Source organism: Neophocaena asiaeorientalis, unplaced genomic scaffold (assembly GCF_003031525.2).
Source record: "Neophocaena asiaeorientalis asiaeorientalis breed wild unplaced genomic scaffold, Neophocaena_asiaeorientalis_V1.1 scaffold152, whole genome shotgun sequence".
Classification (NCBI taxonomy): Eukaryota; Metazoa; Chordata; class Mammalia; order Artiodactyla; family Phocoenidae; genus Neophocaena; species Neophocaena asiaeorientalis.
In genome coordinates this window covers 2,078,704-2,095,992 of record NW_020185338.1, presented here as the reverse complement: position 1 = coordinate 2,095,992, position 17,289 = coordinate 2,078,704, and the positions used below count along the sequence as shown (strand labels likewise).

Genomic DNA, 17,289 nt, shown 5'->3' with positions numbered 1-17,289 from the left:
AGCTCGGACATCAAAACGCTGTCCCCCCCGCCCCCTCGGCTTAGATAAAGACATCTGTGTCATCAGCAGACCTGGCCCCTCTCCCAGGGTCTCTTAGACTTCACCACCAGGGTGTGCCAGGCACTGTGCTCACCAACCCTAAGAGACGATGCTATTGACCCCACCGTACAGATGAGGAAACCGAGGCTGAGAGGGGAGGCTATCGCCCACGGCTGTTGGTAAGTAGCAGACTGAGGCTCCACTCCAAGGCTGCAGGACTGCCAGACCTCCGTCGGGTCTGGGACACCACGCTCTGCTGTCCCCCTCAAAGAAAGTCTGGGGTGTAGATCTCTGGCCCCTGAGACAGCATAAACCCTGCAGCCCAGGCCGCAAGCTCCCCTCTGACAGAGCGGCAGGTGGGCATGGGGTTGAGGGGCGGAGCGGTACCTGCGTGGAGCCAGATCTGCGCCAGCGTCATCCAGGGGTGTAGCGGGCCCTGCTTGGGGGCACTGCTCTGCAGAGACGACGCCACTTCCGACAGTGCCTGCTCCACTCTGGAGGCTGCTACCGACGTGGCGTGGACAGAGCCTGCGGGAGGGTTTCGGGAAGATGGCATCAGAGGTGGAAGGACAGACCCAGAGCCAGCCACCGACCCATACAGCCAGCTGTCCCCCTCACACACAGGCACGGGTTCAAGACGTACACACACCCCTCCCTCACGATGTTTCTGAGGTTTACGGTCCTTACTGTCCATACAGTCACTATGGCCTGGCACCTTAGTTTCTGTCCTTTGCTTTAGTTCGTCTTTTAGTCAGGACAGAGCACACGCTATGCAGATGCTCCGTCCGGGAGCTGAGTCGAGCGCAGGCTGAGTGTCGGGGCAGGAGGGGCACAGCTAGCCACGAGGCTGTGACACGCTGCTGAAACTTCGCAGACGTGAAGTACTACGAAGGGAGGTGACAAAGCACCCCTGCCTGGGCCTGAACCTAGAAACTACCTGGGGGGCAGGGGGAGGAACCACACTTGCCTCCTGGGGCAGGATTTGGCATAGATGGAGGCCATCCTCAAGACAAACCCAGCAACCGCCCGTTTCATCCCCTGGCCTTTGAGGGATCTGGAACCATATTCTAGGACATGCCTTAAAAACTGTAGACAAAGCACAATTTACCTGCTGCCTAAGCAGGTGTCTATCACTAAGGCTAATACTAGACTCGCCGAGGACAGGTTACAGCATAGTGGCCCGGAGCTCAGGAGCTGCACCCGTCTCACTCTTCTGTAGAAGCTACTGTCCTGAGAACTGGGGGAGGCGGCAGGCGGAGCACATTCACTGGCCAAAGGGCTTCTATTCAGAAGTCCGATGAGTCAAATGACACACTCCTCTCCACGCTGACCCTCGGGAGGTCCTGGCGATCGGAGGCCACGTCCCCAAACAGGGGCTCTTTCCCCACTTCTTTCCAACATCCGCTCTTGGAGGAATGGTTTCAGAGCTGAGAGCGGGAGTCTCGGTTATTTCAAATTTAAAACCGGTGATATTTATATTCACTGGCAACATTCTTAACTTATAACGCATCGTAAAGTGTAATACGGAGATAAACATTCCAGCGCCTTCAGTGGTAACTATCAACTTATCGTGAGGTTGAAAATGGTGATAATATAGAGAGATAAATGCTGACTACTCAAATAAATTTCACTCTGGGTAAAATGAGATTGTGAGCATAAAAATAATTTCTGTTGGGGCTTTGAGATGCACCAAGTTGGTCCTTTTTATGATAGAAAAATATTAATCTAGAAATGGGAAAGTATAATCTCAGTATGGCACAAAGAGCCAGCAACTGTTATTCTCACAGTTAAACATTAGAGATCGTCTCATTAAAGTCACAAAGGACATAAGAATGTCTTCTATTTTCATGAATATTTAAGGAGAAAGCTTCTGAAAGTTCTAGACAGTGAATAAGACGTGAAAGATTTGAAAAGAGGAAAGCATAAAGTTATTATTTTCAGACTATATGATTGTATTTCATGAAGACAAAATCTGGAAATTAACTGACCTGAAAAAAAATTTTTTTTAATAAAAATTAATTTATTCATTTTTAAGACTACCTGGAGCAGTAGACTGGCCATCCATATTCCAACACAAAGGAAACATGGATTTTTCTAAATACACTCAAATCCTTCAGTGGGGTGGGGTTGGTGGAGGCGAAATGCAGGAGGTGGATGGGAACCAGACGGGGAATCCAGCGTCTGTGGATAATCCACACACAGCGGCCACGGGGACAAGTATGAGGAGGGCGCCTCTGGAGAAGGACCAGTGAGTCCTCCAGAGTGAGCGCTGCCATGCAAGGAGGATCTTGAGGCCCAGTTCAGAGACACTGATCGATATCATTATGATGCAGGAGAACTGATGAAGTTCAGCTAAGAACTGACCTTGCTTAGACAAAGTGTGTGGGACTCCCTAAAAAAAACCCAAACAGCAAAATGATTAAACTGCTGTTGATTTTTTTGGTCTTGTTTTGTTTTGAACCTTTTTATGGAAAAATCAATGCTTTAACTTTGATCACAAGGATTTGATGTAGTTTCCCTGAGACTTTCAACAGCAACTATTAGTAAATAAATAAGGTTGATGTTGCCACATTCTGACATTATCAAGCCGACTCACCTCCTCACTGACTACCTTCAACAGTGGTTCTCAACTTTGACTTCACATCAAAATCACTTAGGGATTTAAAAAAATCATATGCCACAGCTACAGCCCAGACCCACCGAATCATGGACCCTAGGGGTGGGACCAGGCATCTATCTGTTAATAGCCCAGGTGGTTCCAATGTGCAGCTAAGGCTGAGGCCCCTGACCTGGGGAGAGAGGAAGCAGGTGTTATTAACTGACATGTGGTCAAGAAAAGCCTGCAGGCGTCTTCTACACAGGCCAGCCAGCCTGAGCTGTCCTGCTTCCCTGCAGCCCAACAGTCTGGGGAAAGAGTACCGGGAAGATCTTGTCCTTTAGGACGGAGGTTCTCATAATCCTCTTGGTCTCAGAATCCCTTAGGAGTCTGCAAATTTATTGAGACCCCCTCAAGAGATCTTGTTTACACGGGTTATATCTATTGATATTGACACATGAGAAGTCGAAACTGAGAAATGCTCAAAATATTTAGTTATTAATTCATTTTTCAAAAAGAACAATAATAAACTACCGCTCTGGAAAAATCCTACACATTTTCTACCAGGTTCTCAGGCGCCTTTGCTACAAGGACTTGTGACTTTTGGAGGGGCTAATTTTGGATTAACTGTTTGGTTCACAAATGCACTCATCAGAACTAATGTCAAAGTTCCTTCTCTTTGTGGTATCTATATACAACTAGGTTAATTAATGCTTCACATAATAACCTGTAAAATAATACATTTTAATTTATTATTAAGATCAATGTTTCACTGTGAATAAGGTCTGATAAATGATGATGATGCCAGCAGTGGTGATTATCGGCTTTAGTGAACGTGGCCTGTTTCAGGCACTCTGATTTGCACTTTACATATATTATTTCACTTAATCTTTAAACAATTCTTTGAGGCAGGTAACACTGTTACCTGCATTGTTTAGATGACAAAATTGAGATTTTAGTGAGTATCTTACCCAAAGTCGTACAGCCAGCAGGTGGCAAAACCAGGACTCAAACACTATCCTAACTCCAAATCTAGCCTCTGAATCCAGCCCTGATGCCACCTCCACCAGGAAGGCTGCTGTGAGCCTTCTGTTTCTTCTCCCTACCACCCTCATGTAAAAAGTTACGCCTCGGGTCCTCAGTGCCCCATCTCCCCCTGTGGGTATGGTTATCACTGTACAGACCACACTGTTTTATGTTAAAAGTTGATGTAACTGTCTCTCCTCCGAGACTGGGTGGTTCTGGAAGACAGGAACATGCCCTCCATTTAGGTATTTTCAGGGGCTAACAACGCCAGGCCCATGCAATGTACTTGGTGAATGCTTGCAGGATGAGTGAATGGTGAATGAATGAATGGAAGAACGAGTGCTGTCAATACACACGTCACTGTGTGAAACTTAGAAGAGGGGCCCCTCTTTGGGGAAGCGCGTCCGGGTGCCCTACTGTCCTTCCCTAATGGCTCAGAGGCCAGAACCTTCCCTGTCTCAAGGGGCTTCTCAGCATGGCTGTGCTCACTTCCAACAACCCGGACTAAGAAGCACAGTGGTGTGCAGCTGGATTAACGCTGTACTCACCTAGGGGCTTCCCAGCTCTAACATAACTAACCCGCTGAAATAGGGAGGGCAGCTGAGGTTCGCCAGAAATAACTGTTTCCTTCCTAGTCGATCCCTTTTCACACACACCTCACAGGGGCAGAGACTCTTCAGGTTCTGAACTGGGGATGGATATTAGGGCATTCAGTACTCATTAATAATGGTAGGTGGCTTATGATAATGGTAAAATTATTTACTAGTTAATGTCTACTCTTTCTGGCAATAGCATAGTATATCAATTTCTTCCACTGGGTTAGAATTTGGAGGAAAAAAGGGATAAACATCATTATGAATCAGAATGGATATATCTGATTACAAATAATCAAAACAACCTGTAACTTAACTGTTTCATAGGATTGAAAATGGTAAGTGCCAAAACAGATTTTGATTTCTGTTGGTGAACACCTAGAAATGCTAGTTCTAACCAACCTATTTTTACAGCAACCCCTTTCTTTCTCACCAAAGCAAATGTACTCCTACAGCGTGCATGGGGGTTAAGAGGATTATTCCCCTAAGGGAAATGGACAAATTGAGGCTTGAGAAAGGAATTAGAGGGAGGAAGAGAAGACATATTTCTAATTTGAAATCCAAGACTCTGGAGAAACAAGCTTCCAAATAATCAGGTTCGACAGGTAAGCCAGCAGATGTGTCCAGCCACTGTACATCTCTTATTTATCACGTTAATTTGAGAAGTGCTTATCCCTGTCGTAACCCTGAGAGCCAAGCAGCCACCAAGTCCCTCAGTCACAGGGCACAGTGGCTCTGAAAAGCTACTGCAAAACCAACTGAACCGACAGCTGACACAGGCAGGTGAGAGCATGCCCTAAAATCTGGCCTAGGTTCTGTAACCTGATTGCCCCATTGGTCCAGGGGGCATAAGATGCCCCGGAGCTGAGGAGATCTGAATTTCCTCCCACCTAGAGGCCCAAGAGGAAATGTTATCTCGGACACCTGATACATAGGCAAAATGCCACTTGAAGAATTGTTCTGATCCCTACATCGGGGGTCTTTATCTGAGTCCCCCACCCCGGACCACTGTCTGGGTGGGGTGGGGGACAGGGGCAGCGAAAGAGAGGCCCCAGGAGCTGCAGTGGAGAGTCATCTCCCCATGGGCTGAGGGGCCAGGAACCCAGGCCCCTGACCTCAGGAAGCTGAGTCCAAGCTCAGCTTGGAGGATGTCTGTCCCACATTCCTATCATTTGCTGAAGCCTGTGGAGAAACCCTGCCACAAGCAGGATGCCGGGCACAGCCAGGTCAACTTGCCGTTGCAGCTGAAGCCTTTCCAAAAATCCTTTTCCAAAGCACACTACACCTGCGGTCAATTTCACACAGACCTCAAACGTGGCAATCACACGTGGACCCTATTTCAATATCCAAGGCTCATCATTCAAAGGGATCTCAGAGCCAATAATTCTGTGAAGCAAAGGGCTCAATAAATTATGTGGCCTAGTTACGTTCCGTCACCTGTATTTTCACAAGCAGGGTCACTGAGTGCGTGGCATGTATTTGTATTCTAGCTACCCTTTTGGCTGTTCTGGTCGCATTATGTAAGCTGCTATGGTCTGAAGGATGTCCACCTTCCCTGTCCCCTCATATCTTCACAGCATGTAGAAGATGAACAGTTCTCAGATGCAGCCCTGCTGCCTGCTGACTTGGTGAGCAACACGGTCCAGGAACAACAGACAGCTATGTTGCTTGATGTGCGAAAAAAAATCCTCTACCGAAGAGACATCAGTAGGCACATCTCACAGGTGTTTGCTCGGGATTCAGGCTGCTCTTTGCTTCCCGGCCCTGGAGAGTTAACTCGGACGCCTTCTATGCATGAACGTGAGACAATGTAGAGCACGTGGCCGCGCCCCAAGTTCCATCTCTCTGCTTGTCGCCCACATTCTTTCTGCCTGATGCCGCCGCAGCAGATACTTGCCCTCCCCACGTTTTTCTGAAAAGAAACCGAGCGTGCAGAAATTACCCACCGCTAATAAACCTCTGTACTTATTTTCCCTCAGTCCTGAAGTGATTCAATAGTATCTGTCAGTAGAGTCTATTCAGCTTCCGGTTCTTAGGAGCTGTGCCCCCGAAACAATGAAAGAATTAAAGAAAAGAAGGAGCTCCCCTCCTTAAAGACCCTGCAAACGGAACAACGATCTGAATGACTAAGCATTCTGCCACAGAGCTTTGCTTAAAATTCTTCGTTTTTAACAGGGAAAGGATGCCTGTTTCTCAAGATAGGGCTTGCGCATAAATCAGTGCAACACTGCGGACTGCTGGCAGCCCAGTGACCTCACACCTGGCCCCTGTGCTCTAAGAACCCGAACGTCCTTGGACCCGAGCAGACAGTGATGACTGTCTCTTCTTTTCTGAGGCGGGAGGAGAGATGCGAGCGTCCGCTCTCACTTCAGCACTCAAATTAGGCATATTTTTCTCTGTACCTTAAAAACATGAGCCATTTTCCTCCACTCCCCACCCTGCCAACCCCGGGCGAGGACAATTCCTATCTTTGCTGGAGGCGGTCCTGCCTCTCGAGGAGGCTGATCTGGGGGTGGTGGGCTCTTTACAGCACGCTGTCAGAGATCCCCCTTCCACGTTCTGATCCCTCGAGGGCTGCCCCCTGCCCTCTTCACAGCATGTCCACCCACGTGATGGGGCCGCGGGGCTGGGGCGGATTTAGGGGCCACTGCTGGGTCTATCCAACTCCCACCGACTACGGGGCCTCTTGGTTGTGGGTCCCGCTGATAAATAGCTCTGGGGGTCATTCTAGTAGATACTTTCCTTTGTTCACTGAGTGAAAGAGGAGGTTAAGATAGCCAAGGAAATCTGGAGAGCCAACCCACGGTCCCAAGACGAGATCACAATTTCCAAATGACTTTAACAGAACATCAAGCACAGTTGAAACCTGACGGGATGTGCCTTCTCTTGAAAGGGGAAAGTCCTTTCCAGGGAAAGCTTTAGGGAAGGATCCCCCGAAGGCAGGGGTATGTGGTCACCAGCGGGCATGCAGGGCTGGCCTGCGTGCTGCTGCTGGGGGCTGGCGGAGCTAAGCGGCGCACATGCAGGGAGGGGCCTGCTGTGAGGGTGAGCCGGGAGACAGCACCTTCCGGAGGACTGCACAGGGCAGAGGCTACCCACCTCCTCAAGCCCTCCCCCGTGCACAGCCATGAGGCCGTGTCTCTGAAATGAAGTCTCCTTCCGCCTGGGAAAGGCTTTTTGTCTCTGATGCAGCTGATGGGAGAAGCCTCCCTGGCTCAGGCCGTAGTCTAATTGCTGGTCACACGCTCAACCGCTCCCCGAGTGTCATTTATTATTGACTTGCCCATCTCCTAAAATTCCATCCGACCTTGTTTAAAGAAAGACACCCCAGAACTACTTAAGGAGAATTAATTTTAATTTAATTAAAATGGCAAGAAAAGGTTTATACTTGAATCATTAGGGCTGAATGTTTTAAACTGCCACTCCTCGAAAGCAGTGGGGTCATCACTAGAGTGATTTTTTTGTCACATATAGGTGACAAAAATGACTTTATTCTATTAAGCAGTAGCAGAGGGTGAAATTCACCACCTGACTAGTCACTTCCTGATCATGACAGATGTTTCTGAATGTTAGAAAAATGCGAAGTCAATAATACAACGCCAGCCACAGTGGAAGGAGACAAAACTACTACCTTGGCTTTATTTCTCACCTTACTTCGTTTGAGAGGTATGTTTTCTCGTTAATTGTCTATTCTCTTGTCCTGGTTCCTAAAGAGAGCCGCGGTTTCACCAGAATCGGTGATACGAAAAATGAAGCTGAGCACCCAGAGTCAGCACGTTCTTGGAGAGAAGAATAAAACCTCAACCCACACTTCTCTCCAGAATGATGACTGCTGGGGCGCTCACTGCTGCGGGCACCTGGGATCCTCAGGTCTCAGGAGTGAGGGCAGCGTGGTGGTGGTGGTGGTGGTGGGTCCTAGCGGCTGCGTTCCAGTCCGGCTCTCCCCACCTGGCCGGTCACTGCCCTCTGGAGGCCACAGAGAGTCCGGGCTGCAACTTGGGGAGAAAGGCACCTGGCCGAGGCTTGAAATCAGGATCAGCTACCGGCAAACCCCAAAGGTGTGTGTGAACAGAATAATTAGTCAACTAAGACCTTTACAGACGAGGATGCTAAGGCCAGGAAGGTTAAATGAGTTGCCTGGATTCCTCTGCAGAACTGGCCCCCGAACCCAGGTTTCCTGACCCTCGAGAGACTTGGAGCTGTTTTTATGGAAGTAGTTAAGTCCCTTGTATAAATATGTCAAGCCTCACTTTAACATATTTAAAGGGAATTGCTTAGTCTGCTTTAAATTCTGGTAGAAGTAGTTTAAGTTTTATGATGTCTGATTAGCTTATTTTAGGAAAACGAATTATTAGAATTGTTTTCTATGAGCAATAGTGGTTGAACTGGAAAGGAATTTTAAGATTCAACTAGTTCCCTCTACCCCAGATTTTACAGATGACCCACACTGGGGAGGCTGGACGTCTCACACTTTTGATCAGCCCCCGTGGGGTTGCTGACCAAGCCACTGCACGCCCCTACTTGGGCATTCTTCCTGCAATGCCTTCTTCTGTAGTCCTTCCCAGACAAGTGCTGCCTCCTCAGTGTTTACACCCGAGCTGCAGAAAGCATTCGAGGGCCTGGGAGAGCTGGGCCCCAGCGGGGGGGGGGGGGGGGGTGAGCAAGCTTCAGGTCCAAGCCATCTCAACATTCCTGATCAACGGCCACAACACACACTGCATGGTGGGGTCAGCGCGATTCTGGAGACCCTCAGAAAAGTTAACAGATAGATTGGTAAACTACTTACTAACTGAAAAAAGGGAGGGAAAACCATGAAAGTATACTTCTGGAGAGTTGCCTTGGAACAACAAATCAAACCAAAAATTAAAACCAAGAAACAAACATTTGAAAAATCAAAATTAAGGCTAAAAAAGCAAATGGAGTTCTAATAACCTTCCAACTGTAAGTCTGGCCGTCTGGAATCAGATTACAACTCAACAGTGACATATGTTTTTCCACTAACAATGATTTTTTCTTTTTTTTTAAAGCAAAGACAGGCCAACTGGGCATTCCCCTCCACGTTCAAATGTTCACTGAGCACACGAAAGCTGACCAATTCGTGTAATGTGTTTTGTTTCCAGGGCAGGAAATTCCAAAGGGAAGGGAAAAATAATCAAACGAGCAGTTTTCAGATCTTTCCACACGTTAACCCTAATCATGATTCCAACCGTTTGTAGGGCTGGGCTAGCTTTCAATCCTGTGAAGTAAAGGATTGGAGGGAGAAATCCATAAAACTTCAGGTCTTGGCTATCTGTCCTAAGGGAAAGAGTTGGGATTCAAATTCATTATAATTTTAATCAAGAAATTCTACACTTACTAGCAATGTATGTTATGTTTTCCCTTCTCTAACTAAATGTTGTATTTATGGGGCGGGGGGAGGGGAACAGTCTTACTTAAAACACCTGGTTACTGGCTATGCACTCCCTAAGGATGGAAGATGACTCAGAGCTTCACAGAGAATAAACAACTGAGCACTGCTTGGTACATACTACGTTCAGCAGAAAGCCCAGTGGGTGCTCATCGTCCTAACAATTTGCTAATTAATCTGATATAAGGTGCCCCTCCAGAAGAGCCTGGACTTCAATCTTCAGAGGTTTAAAGGGACACAGGGCTCCTTGGGATGCAACAAGATAACTACTGGCAGGGTGTGGAGGTAGGTGGGTTCACTGTGCAAACGAGAAAGGATGGGGCAGTGGGAACATCTAACATTATTCTAGAACAGTAAGATCCCATTTTAAGACCCCAGAAAACTGGGCAAAAGTCAATGTAATAAACAATTTTTTCTGGAAAAACCAAAGCAGAAAAAAAAAAAAGTTGGCAATTGCCCGTAGGCATCATATTAAAGGGAAAATATCTATTTTAAGAAGTGGATTAAAAACAACATAAGCAGTTTGTAAATTTTATCTTCATATTCCATTTCATAAAACTGGGATTGCCGTTGAGGCTGAGTTCAGAACACTTAATATGCAGATAAGTAAGGTCAGAGTGTTTCTTGGTTTGAATTATTTATTTTAGATCATAGTCTCCTTTCTGCCAGACTGTGTGTGTGTGTGTGTGTGTGTGTGTGTGTGTGTGTAACACAGCAGGTTACCATCAGAAAGATAAGCGCATTAGGAAAAGTAGTTCTTTCTGGCAGCAGCTCCCCTTATGAGCTTTTGTTTAGCTTATAACTGAGTGTTTGGAACAAAGATGAGCCCTTTTAAATCATGGACATAGAGATTAAATTTTCTGGCTGTGTTGCAGGTAAAGTGAACATTAAATAAATGAGTGGAACAACAAGGGTGGCTCTCCTGGTGAGATCCATATTTAGGTGCCATTTAAGGGCTTTATCAACCAGTGTCTCATTTCAATACAGGAATCTTTTTTTTTTTTTTTTCCATTGACAAGTCCCTGAACGCCCTAAAACAGACTTTCAAATTTCCCTATTATTTAAAATCAAGATTAGATTAAAATACTGTTCAATTTCCCTGCATAGTTTCATGACACAAGCCCTACATTTTCCTTCCTTGCAAACAGAAAACAATTTATAGCATTGTTTTTCAAAATGTAGTACAGAACCCACTGGCACCGGGATCATAAGAAGGTATTTTATAAATCAAGATTCTTGGGACCCACCTCAGGCCTCCTGAATCATAAACTCCGGGGGTAGGGCCCAGAGAATCTGCAGTTTTCAAAGCTCTCTGGGTGATTTTAACGCACAGTAAGGTTTGAGAACCACATACTTAAAAGGCATATGACTGATATCTTTAGCATACTACCTTGATTACTATATACTTGTTGAATTAATTTCTAAACTGAAAACCAGAAATGATTAGGAGTAAATTATTATTTGCAAAATGTTCTAATTTGTCTTTTTAAAAAATGAGATCTGTGTGAATTTATATCAACTCCAGGAAAGCGGAAAGCACAGAAGTCCCCAAGAACTGGAAGCGATGCTCCAGCGAAGCTTCTACTGATTCTGCTCTAAACAGATTTCCTTTACTTTTTAAAAGGGAGGTTGGAACTTGGGCACCAACGTCTCCTTCTGCCCGCACAGTTTTTGGATTTTCAAACTAGCAAGATTTTCTCTCAGGTAAATTTGATGGAGTTTCCGATCCAGCTTATCAGTTAGGAAGATTATCAGAAAATAAAACATCAGGCAAATGAAGCAGATCTAACAAGAAAGGAAAAAACCATAAACCATGTTTACACAGAGAGGGTTCCTGGCGGGGACCTGGGTCACTGACTGAATGAGCTGCCGGGGGCCACACAAAGGTATCGGGTTTGGGATGAGAATGAAGATGAGAAGATACAAACAGGTGGAGAGGAGATTCGGTTCTTGAAAGAGAAGAGGAGGAGGAGGAATCTGACACTAAAAACATGAAAGAGAGAAAAAAAAAAAAAGGATAAAGGCAAAAAAACTTTAGAAACACAAAGAAAAAAATAAGCTGGCTTTTAATATACTCACATAAGCTGCAAAGAAAATGAGGTCATGTAATACACAATCATTCCTCTACTTGACAAGAGAATACAAGTGCTTTTCGAAGGAAACAAATTTGCTGTTTTTTCCACTGGTTATTTAATTGTTCTGCAACAACACCACGGCATAAAAACATCTCAGATTTACCTGGGCACAGATTCAGCAGTATGATCCATTGAAAATAACACCTCTTTAACCTAGAATACCCAGGACATTCTGGAGGAAAAGAAACTATCTGCTTTTCAATTGGAAAGGATTAGAACTTGACTTTTCCTTGATTTGTTTTTTATGAGAAGCACTTATATCAAGTTTACTTGAAAACTAAGGTCTTTCTAGGTGCAGATAACTGAGGTGCAACAATGGGTCAGGTCCCCGAATCGTGACAATGGAGTCTAAGCTTGCTAAGCTGGTCTACGGTTGGGTCCACTGGCCGGGCACTTTGAAAAGGAAGCTATTACTGTCACTTCCATGCCTTCAGCTGGAGAGATACACAGCAGTAGGGAGAACCACTGCAGTGACAAATTAAAATTTTTTCCAGACAAAGTGGATCAAACTTTCAAGGTGAAAGAATCATTACTACGGATCGGTGTCTGGTAATATCTACCAATGATTAAAGATAAATCTCCTTACTCCACTTCCTGTTTTGAAGGCAAAAGGAAGAAAAAGAATTCTTTTTCCTCCTCTATTTAAGGAACTAACTTATTCTGAAGAAAAGACAATGATTCAAAGCTTCAAAGTTAAATGACTGTCACTCCATTTGATTCCTCTCTCTTGATGGCTAGGACTTATTGGATGACAGAGGTGGGGGGGACGGGGACCCAGAGGTGATATTAGAAGGGAAAGCATATTCTTTAAGGGTTTTTTTTTTTTCAGTCTGCCACATCCATTTAATAAAACCAATGTCCACTCTTTAGCCACAGTGGACTCAGCTATAGTCCAAAGCTTTTAGACATGGGTTCCCCTTATGTTATTACACAGATCTGCATACGGACAGTTTCAGAGGTGGAAAACCATACCCCAGTTAATTATTCACTTTCCAAAATCAAGAACACTGAGCCTGTACTTCATAATGACCCAGATGTATAATAATGGTATCTCGGTTATATTTTTATAACCGAGCTCTCACCTGTTTGACATATACACTGAAATTTTAACAGGCAAAATACGATGTCTGAGATCTGCCGCAAAATATGATGTCTGAGATCTGCCTCAAAATAGTCTACAAAGACTAAGTGTGGGACAGCAGAGATACAGGAAAAAAGAATAGGAATTGTTGAAGGCTGGTGGTAGGTACATGGGGATTCATTATACGAGTATTTCTATTTTGGTATACTTGAAATTTTTCCGCAGTAGAAAATTTTTTAAAAAAGGAAATAAATTTTAGTTCTGGAAGACAAAAACAATCCGAGAGGGCCTGTGGCTTCACGGAGGCGTCTACTGTACATTGGGTGACTCAGAACTGGCAGTATCACAACCGTGGCAGGTCACCTCGGCTTTGGCCACACGTCTTTGCCGGCTGTGCTCTTGTCGGATGCATTTCGAAAAGCAGAGAAGCACTGCAGAAGCCTGAGGACGTTCTCCCAAACGGATGCAGAGGAATCCTCAGGGCATGTGTAAAGGGACACGTCACAGGGGCTGTGCAGCACGCATATGGTATGCTATTTTCAAGTCAAGGGACACGGGAAATAAGATATAATCTTATTTGCATGGGAGGGTAAACAAAAAGCTAATAAAAAATGGTTTTCTTTAGGGAAAGGCAAGATGGAAGGGCAGGGACGGAAGCAAAACATCTCTATGGAACCTTCGGAATCAAGTTTGAACCAAACCTGTGGGTGGTTCACGAGACAGGCCGTCCCCACTGATGCACTAATAAGGACCGCTGCCCTCCTGCGACCACCCACGGGCTGAACTATCTAAAACTGGGCTTTATTAATCAAGATGGAGGCATCTTTTCCATTTATAGGTGAGTCTTCCTAATTTTTAAGTCTCTCTGATTTAAATGATCACTTCAGAATGTTTTACCATCATTTATAATCAGTCTGCAACTGATAAGGCCTGCTAACATGGCCTTCCGTTGCTCTGATTCCTGGCCTCCTGGGTAAGTAACTGGTGGTGGTGGTGTGAAAAGCAACGATTTGGGGCTGTGGGGGCCGGGCTGGTGAGAGGAGTCTTGGAGGGCGTCGTGTGGACATACAACCACACCAACAGAATAAACGGGTCACTGGCCAGCGCCTGAGGGAGCGCAGTGTCCACTACGGACAAGTGGCAGCGACCCCCGACTCTGCCACGGAGACACACCTCGGCTGGAAGCTACGGCACCTGATGTTTAACCTGAAGTGGGAGCCTCCTGGAGGCTCTGGGGAAAAGGTCCCAAGGGGCAACGGGGAGAATGAATCCCAAGGGCCTCACTCATTTTCTCCCACTGTCTGTTTTTAATGTGATGTGGATGAAAGTCTCAGACCTCAGGGGAGATTAAGGTCCCGATCAGCTGGAGGGGAAGGGGGTCTGAATTTAGTATGAGTGTCCTCGCAGGGTCCTGTGGGTGGGGCAGAAGAGGAAGCTGGCCCTGGGCAGCCACAGCAGCTGTGAGCCAGCCGTAGTGACTGTTACCTCCCTCTCTTCTCTCCCCGGGGTCCGAGCCTCACCTCTCAGTGCCTAAGTCCTGACAGCCTGACCTTCCCTCTCCTGCAGCGAGCGGGGCTACACACGTCCCTCTAGCAGGTCTGGACCACAAGCAGACCTCTGCTGTGCTATCCCAGGTCAGGGTCTGCCTGGTTCTCCGTCTAAGCCCACCAATGACTGCCCCTCCACCCAGGGGCCAGGCTACTCCAGGGGCGAGTTTCTCTGTGGCCTAGCTGGCCTGCATTTTGAGCAGTGGCTTCAAGCCCTGTTAAACTGCACTAATTTATAATTCACGCTGCTTCCAATGCCCAACACTCTTTTGACCTAGGAGCCCCAAGGCCCTGGGATCAGGCTTCTTCAGCCGACTTTAAATTTGGTAAAAGGGAGACTAGCACAGGAAGGCAGGCAGCTGTGAGGACGGGCTTGGGTGAGTACCACACCCGGCTCCCATTGCCACCTGGGGAGAGATTTTCCAAGGACGGCTGTGCACGCCTCGGGGCTGCTCTCTGGCTCTTTGGAGGGGCTTGGTCAGGAGCCGGGACCTGGCACAGTGCAGGAGAAAGACCCGGAGGCTCCTTTCATGAAATCAACCCACAGAAGACCAGGCGTACCCAGACAGCGATGCAGCCTGACCCAGGGCCCTCTGGGGTGGCGGGAGAAGCACCAAAACCAGCTTCCAAATGATGCTCTGGAACTATCCCTGAGGCTCAAAGCGCCGTGGATTTCTTTACATTTTGTGGGTCTGTCGAGTCCTCCGAATTGCCACTGAAAAGTCAGTATTACTACTAAAGTTACTTGTTTGGAGATTACAGAGGTATCTTTACCCCTCTGTACTTAGGCAACTGTGGAAACGCAAATGATAACTGAGGTGTAAATGTCTGCTCCGAGGCAGTAAGTGCTACAAGCTTCCTCGTGGGGTCAGTAGATTCGGAAGCTCTGAACCCACCTGCCTCTCCCTGCAGGGTTTCCTGTGGGGTTGTGTGAGTTCATATGTGCAACTGATTAGAAACCGAAAGCTGGATTTTAGCAAGGTCTGAAATCTAAAGAAAGAGAAAGAAACAGAAAAGCAGAGGGGAAGCTTGATGGGGATGGGAACAGTCTAATTTTAGTTTCGAATTTTCGGCTCCAAGAGCAAGGGGAAAAATAGATTTCAAAGAGCTGTGTTGGGCAAGTAATATTACTTCCCCCACTGTGAACAAACACTTGAAAAAAGACACCGGAGAAAACGCACCTCAGGTGACAGTGTAGCCTATTTGGGTGAGAACTTCTTCCCGCCCCAGGCCCTGGTGGTCTTCATCCCGCGCGGCTTGGGGCCAGGCCCCATGTCCCTTCTGGTTGACACCGTTTCGGCCCCTCTGGCTTTTAATTCTCACCTGTCTCGGGATCGCTGAAGTCTGGCAAAGTAATTGTATTAAGCTGTCGTCTGTCAGCAATGGTTCTATCTAAGAGGCTGCTCCCACGTCCAGAATCACTGCAAAACACAGCTACAAATGTCAGTCATTTGAAGGGTGGGCAGGGGAAGGAAACAGAGTCAACCAATCCCGACTCCTGAATGCAGCAAAACCTTCTGTGCATTTTTTGAGCTTCTTCAGCACCTTTCCACTCATCACCGGGCATCCTGCTTCCCCGCCCGGCCTGGTCTGGGATTCCTTTCAGGATCCGTATCACAAACACGGTTTAAACCGCACCCAGAGACCCAAGCTAATTCTCGTCTCTTTTGTGTCATTGTAAGACACAAAAATGAGAACTTCGAGCCACGTTCTCCATCCACCGTGTGGGGGAAGCTGATGAGCATTCTGTGCTGTAAGTCTCAGGCTCAAGCCCATGAACACATCACCCTCGAGCTGTCTTTAGGAACCAACGCTCTACACCAGTGCGTCTAAGCCCTGGCTGCACAGAAAAATCACCCGGGGCATCTCGAAAAGCCACTGATGCCTGGGTCCTGCCCCAGACCAAATAAATCAGAATTTCTGGTTTTCAAAGCTCCCCAGATGCTTCTAATACATAGCCAAATTCAAGAACCACTGGCCCTTCCTTTTCAAAGGGTGATCACAGCCACGGCCTCGTTTGTGTCCTAAGAACAAGCCTTTAAGATAAATGGCGTGGTTGATACCTCTATTTAATAGACAAGAGAGAGGAGGCGTGAGGCCCTACGCTGAGCTGGGTGCTGGCAGAGTGGCAGCTACAGCCCCCTTCCGGTGTTCCCGAGCTGGGAAGGCTGGGCCTTGGAGAGGACACAGTCGCGTTTTGGCAGCAGCCTCCAGGCCGGTGGTTCTCGTTAGCTTCCGGCACTGAAGCCCCCTCTCCAGCCTGCTCCTGCGTATAGTAACGGGATCAGCCCCACTCCTTGGGCGAGTCACGTGGGAGACCACATCGGGACTAACGGGAATGAAACACCGTTAAGGGCGCTCAGCTCAGAAAGGCTTTTTTTTTTTTAATTCTAAGAAACTTGTAAGTAAAAACAATTAAACAATTGTATTCTTTTTTCCTCTATCATGGTATTCTATCAAAAGATGTATATCTGTCTCTTGAGGTTTGAGCCTTTAATGCTTTTCTTTGAATCCGTTTTTTTTTTTCCCCGATCTGGGGGCTCTACAAATGATTTTTTTCGTTAAGAAGTTCAAATTCCACAGTAAAGGGACACAATTTCCTTCCTCTGTGCAGCTGTTGCTAAAAGTGGTACAAACAAGATTTGCTATGAAACTTAATATGGTTTGCAGGCTGCAATTTCCATGTCCAGTGATGTAGTTAGAGAAATCCACAGGAAACAGAAGGAAACTTGCTTCAGTACAGACTGGTTTGTCAGCCTATACTTATGACAACACTGGATACATGCTTTTTGGAATCTGTTCTATTAATTATTTCCATGACTGAGAAACAATAAATGTCTCTGAGCAGAAGACAGCATCAAAGTA

General features: G+C 46.6%; 1 protein-coding gene across 4 annotated transcripts in view; it reads right to left on the bottom strand.

The window, feature by feature from the left end:
* Positions 1-17,289, bottom strand: part of TTC7B (tetratricopeptide repeat domain 7B) — a 216,538-nt gene that overhangs the window by 43,219 nt on the left and 156,030 nt on the right. For all 4 annotated transcript variants that reach the window (XM_024736251.1, XM_024736254.1, XM_024736253.1 and 1 more), the window contains 2 exons: positions 15,748-15,845; positions 427-567 (listed from right to left, as the gene is read on the bottom strand). In XM_024736251.1, coding sequence (XP_024592019.1) covers positions 427-567; positions 15,748-15,845 — 239 coding nt within the window. The remainder of the gene's footprint in view (positions 1-426; positions 568-15,747; positions 15,846-17,289) is intronic.